At 42.9% G+C, this 14,663-nt stretch overlaps 1 protein-coding gene across 9 annotated transcripts in view; it reads left to right on the top strand.

Annotated features, from left to right (window-relative positions):
• The window catches only part of STK31 (serine/threonine kinase 31), a 620,303-nt gene that overhangs the window by 100,913 nt on the left and 504,727 nt on the right, over positions 1–14,663 (top strand). For all 9 annotated transcript variants that reach the window (XM_033930854.1, XM_033930858.1, XM_033930859.1 and 6 more), the window contains one exon: positions 4,403–4,452. In XM_033930854.1, coding sequence (XP_033786745.1) covers positions 4,403–4,452 — 50 coding nt within the window. The remainder of the gene's footprint in view (positions 1–4,402; positions 4,453–14,663) is intronic.

Below are 14,663 nucleotides of genomic sequence, written 5' to 3'. Positions count from 1 at the left end.
TTTCCACCTGACTCCTTCCTTTGAGTTGTCCCGGTCGGTGAAGGATGTTTGGGAAGCTTCTCGAAAGGCTTCTACCAGGCAATGTTATTCTCGGAAGTGGACGTGATTCGTCACGTGGTGCGCTTCAAATCATGTAGAACCTCTGTCCGCTTCTCTGTCCTCGGTTCTGGATTATTTGCTACATAAGAACATAAGCAGTGCCTCTGCCGGGTCAGACCAGAGGTCCATCCCGCCCAGCAGTCCGCCCCCGCGGCGGCCCAACAGGTCATGACCTGCCTTAATCACCAGAAGGGGCCCCCTTGCCCCCTAGGTTTCTCATCGAAGTCCTATCTTCCCATCAATGTCCTAACCCTCCGGCCTTGCACCTGCACGACCTGGTGAGCTGTCTATACTTATGCAACACCCCAGCACCTCCCTCAGTACCCCACGATCCCCTTTTCCCTCAGGAATCTGTCCAATCCCTGTTTGAATCCCTGTACTGTACTCTGCCGGATCACTTCCTCCGGGAGCGCATTCCATTTGTCCACGACCCTTTGGGTGAAGAAAAACTTCCTTGCATTTGATTTGAACCTATCTCCCTTCAGTTTCTCTGAGTGCCCCCTCATACCTGTCGTCCCTTTTAGTCTGAAGAACCTGTCCCTGTCCACCCTCTCTATGCCCCTAAGTATTTTGAAGGTCTCTATCATATCCCCCCTGAGCCTCCTCTTTTCCAGAGAGAAGAGCTCCAGTTTATCCAGCCTCTCAGCATATGGGCAGTTTTCCAGTCCTCTTACCAGTTTCGTTGCCCTCCTTTGGACTCTCTCAAGAACTGCCATTTCCTTCTTGAGGTGCGGCGACCAATATTGAACGCAGTATTCCAGATGTGGGCGCACCATCGCTCGATACAGCGGCATGATGACTTCCCGCGTCCTGGTTGATATGCCCCTCTTGATGATGCCCAGCATCCTGTTGGCTTTCTTCGAGGCTGCTGCACACTGTGCGGATGGTTTCATGGATGGATCCACTAGCACACCCAAGTCTCTCTCTCAAGTCCGGTGTCTTCCAGCAATCTCCCCCCCCCATTTTATGGTCTCTCGACAAATTCTGTTCGTATCCATCTTGGTGCGATTACTGCCTTCCATCAGCAGCTTGATGGAAAGTGGCTCTTGGTCCACCCTTTGGTTTCTCATTTCATGAGGGGTCTCTTGAATGTCCATCCTCCTCTCAAGCCTCCCCCTGTGGTTTGGGATCTGGATGTGGTTCTTGCTCCATTGATGATACCACCGTTTGAGCCCATGGATGAAGCTCGTCTGAAGTTCCTTACTTGAAAGGTGAATATAAGAATTGCCACTGCTGAGTCAGACCAGTGGTCCATCATGCCCAGCAGTCTGCTCATGCGGTGGCCCTCTGGTCTAAGACCAGCACCCTGACTGAGACTATCCCTACCAGTGCACGTTCTTGTTCAACAGAAACTTGTCTAACTTTGTCTTGAATCCTTGGAGGGTGTTTTCCCCTATAACAGTCTCTGGAAGGGCGTTCCAGCTTTCTACCACTCTCTGGGTGAAGAAGAACTTCCTTACGTTTGTACGGAATCTATCCCCTTTCAACTTTAGAGAGTGCCCTCTTGTTCTCCCTACCTTGGAGAGGGTGAACAACCTGTCCTTATCTACTAAGTCTATCCCCTTCAGTACCTTGAATGTTTTGATCATGTCCCCTCTCAATCTCCTCTGTTCGAGAGAGAAGAGGCCCAGTTTCTCTAATCTTTCGCTGTACGGCAGCTCCTCCAGCCCCTTAACCATCTTAGTTGCTCTTCTCTGGACCCTTTCGAGTAGTACCGTGTCCTTCTTCAGGTACGGCGACCAGTGCTGGATGCAGTACTCCAGGTGAGGGCGTACCATGTCCCGGTACAGCGGCATGATAACCTTCTCTGATTTGTTCATGATTCCCTTCTTTATCATTCCTAGCATTCTGTTTGCCCTTTTTGCTGCCGCCGCACATTGTGTGAACGGCTTCATCGACTTGTTGATCAGAACTCCCAAGTCCCTTTCCTGGGAGGTCTCTCCAAGTATCGCCCCGGACATCCTGTATTCGTGCATAAGATTTTTGTTACTGACATGCATCACTTTACACTTATCCACGTTGAACCTCATCTGCCATATCGATGCCCATTCCTCGAGCTTGATTAAGTCACGTTGCAGATCTTCGCAATCCCCCTGCGTCTTTACTACTCTGAATAACTTCGTATCATCCGCAAATTTAATCACCTCGCTCTTCGTACCTATGTCCAGATCACTTATAAAGATGTTAAAGAGCATGGGTCCAAGCACCGAGCCCTGCGGCACCCCACTGGTGACGCTCTTCCAGTCCGAATATTGTCCATTTACCCCCACTCTCTGTTTCCTATGCTCCAGCCAGTTTTTAATCCACGTGAGTATTTCACCCTCAATTCCATGGCTTGCAATTTTCCGAAGTAGTCGTTCATGCGGAACCTTTTTATCTCCAACGCACCATGTCTCATTGGAAGGTCCTTCAACTGTTCTTATCTTTTGATCCTAACAGGTTGGGTCGTCCTGTTTCCAAGCACGCCTTGTCCAACTATGTCCTTCTGCTACGCTCAGGCTGGTCTCTCGCTGCGAGGTCGGGTCACGGGGCATAAAGTCTGAGCGATGGCGGCTTCTGTCGCTTTCCTCAGGTCCACACCAATTGAGGAGATCTGCAAGGCTGTCACTTGGTCTTCTGTTCATACATTCACCTCTCACTACTGTTTGGATACTTTGTCCAGGAGCGACGGCTGGTTTGGCCAGTCAGTTTTGCGTAATCTGTTTTCCTAAATTGCCAACTTCCCTCCGTCCCTTTTGTGGTTAGCTTGGAGGTCACCCACATGTAGAGAATATGCTGCCTGCTTGTCCTGGGGTAAAGCACAGTTACTTACCGTAACAGGTGTTATCCAGGGACAGCAGGCAGATATTCTCGCAACCCTCCCATCTCCCCGGGGTTGGCTTCTTTGCTAGCTATATGAACTGAATACCACGAGGAGTGGATGCGCTCTCTAGTGCAGCAGGAAGGCACACACATGCGTGGTGCAGCACTAGCAAACTTGAAGTCTTCAATCAAGTTTGCTTGAAAAGCTATCCGCGTTGGTGCTCCGTGGATGACGTCACCCACATGTAGAGAATATCTGCCTGCTGTCCCTGGATAACACCTGTTACGGTAAATAACTGCTTTATGTTTCATCGCACTGTTATCCTTGCGTCCAATTGTCTTGCGCGCTGTTATCATTGCGCTAATTTGTCTTGCGCGCTGTTATCGTTGCGTTCAATTATCTTGTGCGTATTTGTCTTAGCGGTTTTGTCCGCGCGCTTTTGTCTTGCGTGCATTTGACCTGCCACCATGTGTTATTCCATGAAAATTCTCCAATCCCCTCCTCTTTTTTTCTGTTACAATGGAGATGATTGCTTTGGTGCAAACTGAAGAGGGTACTGTACTCCACTGGTGAAAGATGAGCTGAAAGATACGATTAACATCCTTCTGCAAGCAGTTAATGAGCATGGATTAATTACCTAACATACATATTCCTGTGTGTATTAACAGAAAGATTATGCAGGTAATAACTTAATCTTTCATTTGCATGCATTACCTTCACTGTATTCAGATATCTCATGATGGATTTGCAGATCTACAAAAGTGCAGTTTGACATACATTATTGGCTCTTGATGATTTTTTTTCCTCGGTACATCATTTTCACTTAATATACATGTGAAATAGAATATGGAACCGTTTCCTAAGTCATTTATATATAAAATGTGTTTGTGCAAAACTGCAAATTTTTTAAAATTGCCTACCCTTACCTGTGATTGTTGCTGTTGTTCGGCTCTCGCTGTGTCTGGGTAGGTAGACTGATGTTTCAGCCATCATGCTGTGGCTTTCTTCAGGGTATGGTGGTTGAAACGTCTGTTCTACCTACCCAGATGTGGCGAGACTCAGACAACAGCAACAATCATGATGCAAGCCATGGAAGCCTAAATGAACATACCCTTACCTGCAGCTAAACTACATGTGTAGTGCTGCCATGTGCATGACTTAACAACAAAGAGGAGCATTACTGTGGATTCAAATTGCACGTGCTGCACACTTTTGTATTTCTAAAAATAGTGTGTAAATTTATCTGAAAAAAGTACCAGCACAAATTGCAGATGTTTACTTTTCCTTAAACCAAGGACATTTTTTTTCCCATTTTGAAAACTATAAATTCGGTGGGTAAAAATTACCCCTAGACTTCATGTGCACAGTTGGCAATGCTGCCTCCCCCCCTATGTTTCATGAATATGGAATTCCAGTGTTTACAATGGTGGTTAATGGTGGTAGTGGAAATTCTATATATGGAGTTGTGGTAATGCCAAACCTCTTGTTTTCCCTGTTTAGAAGAGGTCTTTGTCAGCCATGTTGAAGATGGTGTAACGTTTTGGGCACAGGTAATAGAACATGTTTTAGATAAAACTAACAGTTTTATTCACTTACTAGTCTTTAAGCCCGTTACATTAACGGGTGCTAGAACAGATGTGTCTGTCTGTCTTTCTTTCTCTCTCCTTGGCCGCTGTCTGTCTGTCTGTCTTTCTGTCTCTCTCTTTCCTCAGCTGTCCACCACCACCCCTTGCCTGCTCCCCCTGTCCAGCAGTAGCCCTTCTCCCTTCCTTTTACCTCCCCTGTGTCGAGCAGCACCCCTTCCCTGCTCCCCCTGTCCAGCAGTACCCCTTCTCCCTTCCTTTTACCTCCCCTTGTTCAGCAGTAGCTCTTCTCCCTTCCTTTTACCTCTCCCCTGTCCAGCAGTAGCCCTTCTCCCTTCATTTTACTTTTTACCCGGTTTTTGTGGTGGTCTGCAGTGGTTTCGGGGTCGCAGCGTTGTAGAAGAAAGGCAGTGTTTAAGCCGCTGCAGGCTCCTACTGATGGGGAAATTGCTGCACGCTCTACTGCGCATGCAGAAACCGCCAAATAAAACTTTCGCACTCTCCTTCTTCTGCCCCACACGCCGCAAGCTGCCCCACGCGTCTCAAATCGAATTTGGCACAGAGGCACACATCATGGCGGCAGGGATCATGGCCTCCTAAGTGCGCATGCACGCTTAGGGTTTTATTATAGAGGAATTATACATTTATATTTTACCTAGCAAGAAACCCTGATCAAGGCAGCTTACAGTTCAACATTCACAATAAAATAATAAAAACAGCAATACTGAAAAACTGCAACTGTCCATGTTCGGTATTGCACAAATTGTTTCTTATAACTAGAAATATATAGTGAGCATATCATAGTGTGATATGACTTGAATGATCCTGAGTCTTGTTCACAGGAGTTCTAATTATAGAGAAAGGGGCCGAGATTATCCATGTTCGTGATTTTTTGGGGAGATATATTATCAACACCAATGAGAACTTATGCTGTGAATTAAGGAGGTCTCCTTAAAATGTGTGTTGTCATTAGGTGTTTAAACCTAGTCTAGTCTTTAATGACTAGGATTTTGAGTTGGGTACTTTTCACCCTGAGCTTGTATTTGGAGTTACATTTATGTAGAAAGTTTTCTTTAGTGAGTTTTAAAATGGAAACCATTATTCTTTTGTGTTGTCGCCATCTATACTCCACCACATATCTCCATAGTGTAGTGTGTGCATACTGTTGGAAGTACCTCTACTTTTGCAACAAATAGCCTGGAACTTTCTGTGCAAATAAACATGTTATTGCAGGTAGGGAATAACTATAGTGATATCCTGCAGGAACTCAATTTCCCCCTCCCATCCTCGTGAGGTTTGTCCCTGTCCAATTCCTGTAAGCTCTGCCTTAACCATACAAGCCTCAAACACTTAAGATTTTAAAGTGTTTGAGGCTTGTGCAGATGAAGACAGCTTGCAGGAATGGAGCAGGGACAGGAAAAGAACTTGACGGGATGAGAAAATGAGTTCCCATGGGAACGGGGAAAAATTTGTTGCTAAAGAAATCTATAGTGGCACTTAATTTTCACAAGGGTGACTACAATAAAATGAGGTAAATGGTTAAAAAGAAGCTAACAGGGTCTATTGCAAAAGTCAGAAGTGTAAACCAGGTGTGGATATTTAAAAATACCATCATGTAAGCCTAGACCAGATGTATTCCATGTATTAAAAAAGGTGGAAAGAAGATAAAACAAGAGCCGTCATGGTTAAAAGGTGAAGTGAAGGAGGCTATTGCAACCAAGAAAACATCTTTTAAAGAATGAATAAAGAATTCCAATGAAAAAAATAAGAAACATAAGCACTGGCAAGTTAGATTCAAAGCATTGATAAAGCTGAGCAAGAATATGAAGAACATAACATAGCAGTATTGCGGTATATAAGTTTTTATGTTCCTTGCGGTTTTATAAAAGTGAAATGAATTACAATTAGATGAAATACTTCAGTTGCCTAAAAAATGTAGTAAATGGATATGTTTTTAAGTGTCACCTAAATTAAGCACTGGAAGTAACAACTAAATAATTCAAATCCTTATCCCAAAATGCTACTTGATATGACAGAAATGTTGATGATATCTTTTACATTTACACCCTTTAATTGATGGAAATGCAAATAAAGCATGTGAACATCTAGAGCGTTTTGAATTTACAAATATAAACGAAGCCACAAGATAATTGGGTATGAGGCCAGATGATACCTTGAAGCAAAAACATCCAAACTTAAAACTTCACACGGGTCTCAACCAGCAGCCAATGCAATTTGTGAAGAAAAGGTGTAATATGATCAAACTTTTTCAGATTGAAAATCAATAAATAGCTGCATTCTGAATAATGCACAATCTGTAAAGATTTTTATCCGAGGACATGCAGGCAGCATATTCTCACATGTGGGTGACGTCATTCACTGAGCCCTGGTATGGAGAGCTGCTAAAGCTCTCTTGCTCTTTAAAAACTTAAGAAAGTTTGCAACTGACCGCATCGCTCATACACGAGCGCTTTTCCTCATGACATAGTCTTTCCAGAGGTTTACTGTTTAAAATGCCCCCTCACCAGAAGGTTCTCATAACAGATTCGTCAACCTACTCTTGGGGAGCTCACCTGGATGGTCTCTGTACTCAAGGTCATTGGTCCGCCACAGATTGTCGCCATCACATAAATCTGTTGGAACTCAAAGCGATTTTCAATGCTCTCAAGACTTTTCTGCATCTTCAAGATCAAGTCATTCTCATTCGTAGAGACAATCAAGTAGCCATGTACTATATAAACAAGCAAGGAGGAACAGGGTCTCTTCTCCTTTGCCAGTAAGCTCAGAAGATTTGGGAGTGGGCAATTCTTCACAACATTTTTCTGAAAGCTGTTACATTCAAGGAGATAAATATTCACTGGTGGAGATATTTCGGAGGAGAAGTTGCCTCCATTTTCTTCAGTATATTATCTTCCTGGAAAAAGTCAAGTTCTGAAATCTTTAAATGTAACGGAGATGTTGGAAATATCTGAGGCAGCGGTGCCATCCACCTTGATTATATCAGTAGCTCTCTCAATTGATAAAACATGGTTAAAATTGTTCTTCAAAAATAGACAAAAGGAATTTATAGGTCTTAAAGTACAGATGTTTCCTGATTTGACACAAGAGACGCAGAGGTGTCGAATTTTTGTTAATGAAGCCTGGGGTTATAACTTTGGGTGCCACTTTTTATTTGAGGCACCCTTGTAAATGTATTCTATATCAAGCTGTTAAATATGTCTTTTATGAACCAATCCAGTTAACAACCTTTTTTGTCTTTATCCCGCTTGGAAAAAGAACAATCCTGAGCCCTATTTGATGAAATATATACCTAACTCAATGCTTTGTCCAGCTTTTATGCTTTAAATTTGCTTTTTGTTTGTCACTAGATTATAACATTTTGGATTCAGCTTGAGGACTTGAGCATAATTAGTCTAATTTATTTCTGCTATTTTGGATCCAGTTTGAGGACTTGAGCATAATTAGTCTAATTTATTTCTGCTATTTTGGATCCAGTTTGAGGACTTGAGCATAATTAGTCCAATTTATTTCTGCTATTTTGGATCCAGTTTGAGGACTTGAGCATAATTAGTCTAATTTATTTCTGCTTTTTTGGATATTGTCAATAATGATGGAATAATAATCATAAGTCTAATTTTGCTTTCTGTACAAGTTATGCTTGGTAATTAAATTGAAAATCTAATAAATAAAAAATTCACTGGTGGAGAAACTAAGCTGCATCCTGCAACCTCACTAATGGATGCTTAACTCAGTCAAATTTTTTCTCAATGGGGAACCCCTTAGGTATACCTTTTTGTGTGTTTCCACAACAGCAAGCTGCCCCAGATCTGTTCCAGACTACTCTCCTCATCGCCTGGAGGCAGATGCTTTTCTCTATGTGTTCGCTCTGTTTCCACTTATTCTCAGGACGCTTGTCAGACCCAAATACGAATCAGCCACCATGATTCTGATAGCTCCTCGGTGGCCTAGACAACCATGGTTCTCCCTTCTACTTCAACTCAGGGAGCTGCCTCTTCTGCCAGTTTTTCCTTTTCTTCTTACACAGAGTCAAGGTTCTCTGCTTCATCCCAACCTGCAGTCTTTACACCTGACAGCTTGGTATCTCTCGGCCTGAATTCACCTGATCTTCATTTTTCTCAACCTGTCAGAGACATCTTGGCTTCTTCCAGAAAACCAGCCACAAGACAATTTTATACTCAAAAATGGACTCAGTTTTCTGCTTGGTGCAATCTTCACCATTAGGAACCACAATCCACATCCTTATCTTCGATTTTGGATTATCTTTTCCACTTATCCCAGTCTGGCCTCAAATCCATTTCTATTAGTACATCTCAGTGCAATTGCTGCTTTTCATCAACCATTAGTTGGAAAAAACCTCTGCTCATCCTGTGGTTTCCAAATTCATGAAAAGACTATTCAATGTTAAACTACCTCTCAAACCACCTCAAGTGGTTTGGGTTCTTAATGTTCTGCTTGCTCAACTCATGAATCCTCCATTTGAGGAGAGCGGATGTGGTCCCTATTCATAAAAGTGGTCACAGGGATGAAGCAGGAAACTACAGGCCGGTGAGTCTCACTTCAGTTGTTGGAAAAATAATGGAAGTGTTGCTGAAAGAAAGGATAGTGTACTTCCTTGAATCTAATGGGTTACAGGATCCGAGGCAACATGGCTTTACAAAAGGTAAATCGTGCCAAACGAACCTGATTGAATTTTTTGATTGGGTGACCAGAGAACTGGATCGAGGACATAGGCTAGATGTAATTTACTTGGATTTCAGCAAAGCCTTTGATACAGTTCCTCATAGGAGGCTGTTGAACAAACTTGAAGGGCTGAAGTTAGGACCCAAAGTGGTGAACTTGATCAGAAACTGGCTGTCGGACAGACGCCAGAGAGTGGTGGTTAATGGAAGTCGCTCGAAGGAAGGAAAGGTGAGTAGTGGAGTCCCTCAGGGTTCGGTGCTGGGGCCAATCCTATTCAATATGTTTGTGAGTGACATTGCTGAAGGGTTAGAAGGAAAAGTGTGCCTTTTTGCAGATGATACCAAGATTTGTAACAGAGTAGATACCGAAGAGGGAGTGGAAAATATGAAAAAGGATCTGCAAAAGTTAGAGGAATGGTCTAATGCCTGGCAACTAAAATTCAATGCAAAGAAATGCAGAGTAATGCATTTGGGGATTAATAATAGGAAGAAATCGTATATGCTGGGAGGAGAGAAGCTGATATGCACGGACGGGGTGAGGGACCTTGGGGTGATAATGTCTGAAGATCTAAAGGTGAAAAAACAGTGTGACAAGGCAGTGGCTGCTGCCAGAAGGATGCTGGGCTGTATAAAGAGAGGCGTAGCCAGTAAAAGGAAGAAGGTGTTGATGCCCCTGTACAGGTCATTGGTAAGGCCCCACTTGGAGTATTGTGTTCAGTTTTGGAGACCGTATCTGGCGAACGACGTAAGAAGACTTGAGGCAGTCCAGAGGAGGGCGACGAAAATGATAGGAGGCTTGCGCCAGAAGACATATGAGGAGAGACTGGTTAGCCCTGAATATGTATACCCTAGAGCAGGGATCTCAAAGTCCCTCCTTGAGGGCCGCAATCCAGTTGGGTTTTCAGGATTTCCCCAATGAATATGCATGAGATCTAAGTGCATGCACTGCTTTCAATGCATATTCATTGTGGAAATCCTGAAAACCTGACTGGATTGTGGCCCTCAAGGAGGGACTTTGAGACCCCTGCCCTAGAGGAAAGGAGAGACAGGGGAGATATGATTCAGACGTTCAGATACTTGAAGGGTATCAATATAGAACAAAATCTTTTCCAGAGAAAGGAAAATAGTAAAACCAGAGGACATAATTTGAGGTTGAGGGGTGGTAGATTCAGGGGCAATGTTAGGAAATTCTACTTTACGTAGAGGGTAGTGGATGTCTGGAATGCACTCCCGAGAGAGGTGGTGGAGAGTAAAATTGTGACTGAGTTCAAAGAAGCATGGGATGAATACAGAGGATTTAGAATCAGAAAATAATATTAAATATTGAACTAAGGCCAGTACTGGGCAGACTTGCACGGTCTGTGTCTGTATATGGCCGTTTGGTGGAGGATGGGCTGGGGAGGGCTTCAATGGCTGGGAGGGTGTAGATGGGCTGGAGTAAGTCTTAACAGAGATTTCGGCAGTTGGAACCCAAGCACAGTACTGGGTAAAGCTTTGAATTCTTGCCCAGAAATAGCTAAGAAGAAAAAATTAAAAAATTTAAATTGAATCAGGTTGGGCAGACTGGATGGACCATTAGGGTCTTTATCTGCCGTCATCTACTATGTTACTATGAACCAATGTCTACGGCTCATCTTAAATACCTCACTTAGAAAGTAGTTTTCCTCATTTCTCTCACGTTTGCTCGCAGAGTCAGTGAACTTCAAGCTTTGGTAGCGGATCCACCATTTACTGTATTCCATCATGATAAAGTGGTACGCCGCACCCTTCCAAAGTTTTTACCCAAAGTTGTTACTGAGTTTCATCTCAATCGATTATTCTTCCATTGTTTTTGCCAAGCCTAATTCTCATCCTGGAGAAACAGCTCTTCATACTCTGGACTGCAAATGAGCATTGGCATACTGTTTGCAAAGGGCTAAATCCCATAGATCTCGCCACAACTTTTTGTCTCCTATGATCCAAACAAGTTGAGACATTGTGTTTCCAAGAGAACAATTTCCAGCTGAATGGCTGTGTGCATCTCATTTTGTTATGCTCAGGCTGGGCTGCAACTGGAGGGTTGTGTCACAGCCCACAGTGTTCGAACTATGGCAGCTTCAGTAGCTTTTCTACGTTCTATTCCTATAGACAAAATATGCAAAGCTGCTACTTGGTCCTCGGTTCATACCTTCACTTCTCAATACTGTCTGGAATCCTTTTCCAGATGAGATGGACATTTCGGCCAAATAGTATTATAAAATTTATTTTCACAATAGCCAACTCTCCCACCATCCCATTTTCTGGTTAGCTTGGAGGTCACCCACATGTGAGAATATGCTGCCTGCTTGTCCTGGGATAAAGCACAGTTACTTACCAGAACAGGTATTATCCAGGGAAAGCAGGCAGATATTCTTACATCCAACCCACCTCCCCGATTGGCTTCTTAGCTGGCTATCTGAACTGTGAAGCGTGCACCTACATCGGGCGGGAAGGCACTCGTGCATGCACGGTACGGTCAATCGTGAGCTTTATTATATTATTAAAGAGCAAGAGCGCTTTAGCAGCTTTCCGTATTGGGGCTCTGTGGATGACATCACCCACATGTGAGAATATCTGCCTGCTGTTCCTGGATAACAGCTGTTACAGTAAGTAACTGTTTTTTGAGCATCAGCAAAACAAACAATGTTACAATAGTTGAGCTGGCTCAAAACCAAAGATTGTACCAGCAGTCTGAAGGATGAAACATCAAAATATGCTCTAATTGTGTGCAATTTCCATAAGGTGTGGAAGCCTTTTTGTACCAATGCATCAACTTGATTCATGGTCAAATTCTGCTCTAAAATCTCTCCTAGAATCTTAATAGTGAATTGAATGGGATAAAGTTTAGCATTTAAAGTCAGAGATGTCTCTGTACAATTTTGTTGTGGGGATGCATAAAAGAATTTTGTCTTTTCCGGATTGTGTTTTAATTCAGCCATCCACTGTTCAAGTATCGGAAAGACTTAAGCGATTATATGACTGATATGAAAAATTGAAGTTGAAGTAAGAATCAAGATGTTATATCATCGGTGTAACTAAACAGCTTAATCCTTAAATGAGATAGCCTGTTACCCAGTGAAGATAAGTAAATATTAAAAAGTAAAGGGGAGAGTGGTGAACCCTGAGGGATTCCACATGAATTGCTCCAACTGCTAGAACGGGATCTACTAGATGAAATGCACTACTCAAGTCAAACTGCATTATCAAAGCACTAGAACCTGTACTAAATAGGCTATACAAGCTATCTAGAATAGAAGCTAAAACTCAGTACTTTATAAAGGCCTGAAGCCCGATTGTGATTCATCCAAAAGAGAATGATGCTCCCTGGATTCTAACAACTGAAAATAGACCAAGCCTTCCATTTATTTTACAAAGAAGGGAAAGGATGCAATTGGCCTATAATTAGCAAAGAGGTAAAAACTCATAGCAACAATTTTTTTTAGGTACATGAGAAGCAGAAAACCCGTGAGGGAATCATGGAACTGTTGGATGACCAAGGAATAAAAGGTGCGCTCAGGGAGGAAAAGGCTATAGCAGAAAGACTGAATTAATTTTTTGCTTCGGTCTTTACGAAAGATGTAAGAGATCTACCTGAACCAGAAATGGTTTTCAAGGGTGTTGAGGCAGAGGAACTTAAAGAAATCTTGGTGAAGCTGGAAGATGTACTAAGCCAAATCGACAAGTTAATGATAAATCACCTGGACCGGATGGTATACATCCCAGGGTACTGAAAGAACTGAAACATGAAATTACTGATCTGTTAGTGATCGTAACCTGTTGCTAAAATCGTCTGTGGTACCTGAAGATTGGAGGGTGACCAATGTTATGCCAATTTTTAAAAAGGGTTCCAGGGGAGATCTGGGGAATTACAGACCAGTAAGCCTGACCTTGGTGTTGAGCAAAATAGTTGAAACAATTATAGAAAAAATTGGGCAACAAGTAGACAAACATGATTTAATGACAGTCAGCATGGATTCAGCCAATGGAGGTCTTGCCTCACCAATTTGCTTGACTTCTTTGAAGATATGAATAAACATGTTGATAAAGGTGATGTAGTATATCTAGATTTCCATAAAGCTTTTGACAAAGTGCCTCATGAGGGGCTCCTAAGAAAATTAAGAGTCATGGGAAACGTGGCAAAGTCCAGTTGTGGATTAGGAATTGGTTATCGGATAAAAAACAGAGGGTAGGTTTAAATGGTCATTTTTCTCGATGAAGGAAAGTAAAAGTAGAGTGTACTGGGACCGGTGCTATTTAACTTATTTATAAATGATCTGGAGGTGATTAAATTTGCAGATGACACTAAACTGTTCAAAGTTGTTAAAATGCATGTGGATTGTGAAAAATTGCATGCAGATCTTAGGAAATTAGAAGACTGGGTGTTCAAGTGACAGATGAAATTTAACGTGGACAAATGCAAAGTGATGAACATTGGGAAGAATAACCCGAATCATAGTTACTGGATGCTAGGGTCCACCTTTGGGGGTTAGCGTCCAAGAAAATAGTCTTTGTAGACAATATGATGAAACCTTCTGCCCAATGTTTGGTGGTGGCTAAGAAAGCAAACAAGATGCAAGGAATTATTAGAAAATAGATGGCAAATGAGACTAAGAATGTTATAATGCCTCTATCACTCAATAGTACGACTTCACCTTGAATACTACATTCAGTTCTGGTCTCCTTATCTCAAAAAAGATATAGCAGCACTAGAAAAACTGTGAAAAACTGCAGGAAGAAATTGGAAGACTGGGTGGCCAAATGACAAGATGAAATTTAATGTGGCTAAATGCAAAGTGATGCACATTGGGAAGAATAATCCAACTCATAGTTACCAGATTCTAGGGCCCACCTTGGGGGGTCAGCGCTCAAGAAAAAGATATGGGTGTCATCGTGGATAATATGCTGAAACCTTCTGCCCAATGTGTGGCAGTGGCCAAGAAAGCAAACAAGATGCAAGGAATTATTAGAAAATGGAAAACAAAACTAAGAATATTTTAATGCCTGTGTATCACTCAATAGTGCGATTTCACACTTCTCCCTCAATATTTGCGGGGGTTAGGGACAGAGCCGGCCTGCGAATAATATTGGGGCCGGTTTTGACCCACCCCACGCCTTCCCCCGGAATCCTGGACCTTACCTTAAGCCCTTTGAGTCTCCCCGGAACCGTACCTGGTGGTCTAATGGGCTTTCGGGGCAGAAGCGATCTTCCTACACTCCTGCCCCGTGCAGATCACTCATAGGAAATGGCTGCCGTGAGCTCCTGTCGTAGTCTCCTGCCCCGAAAGCCCGCTAGACCACCAGATAAGGTTCTGGGGAGTCTCAAGAGGGCTTAAAAATAGCCCCCAAAATTTAAATTGATAAAATAATAAATCGCGAATAACTGGTCCGAATGGCAGCTTGAACTAGGAGCTCTGTTTGAGCCCTGAGCAAATCCCTGTCTGTAGCTGCGTTATTGTGCTG

Source organism: Geotrypetes seraphini, chromosome 2 (assembly GCF_902459505.1).
Source record: "Geotrypetes seraphini chromosome 2, aGeoSer1.1, whole genome shotgun sequence".
In the NCBI taxonomy this organism is placed as follows: domain Eukaryota; kingdom Metazoa; phylum Chordata; class Amphibia; order Gymnophiona; family Dermophiidae; genus Geotrypetes; species Geotrypetes seraphini.
This window is presented reverse-complemented; position numbering and strand designations above follow the sequence as displayed.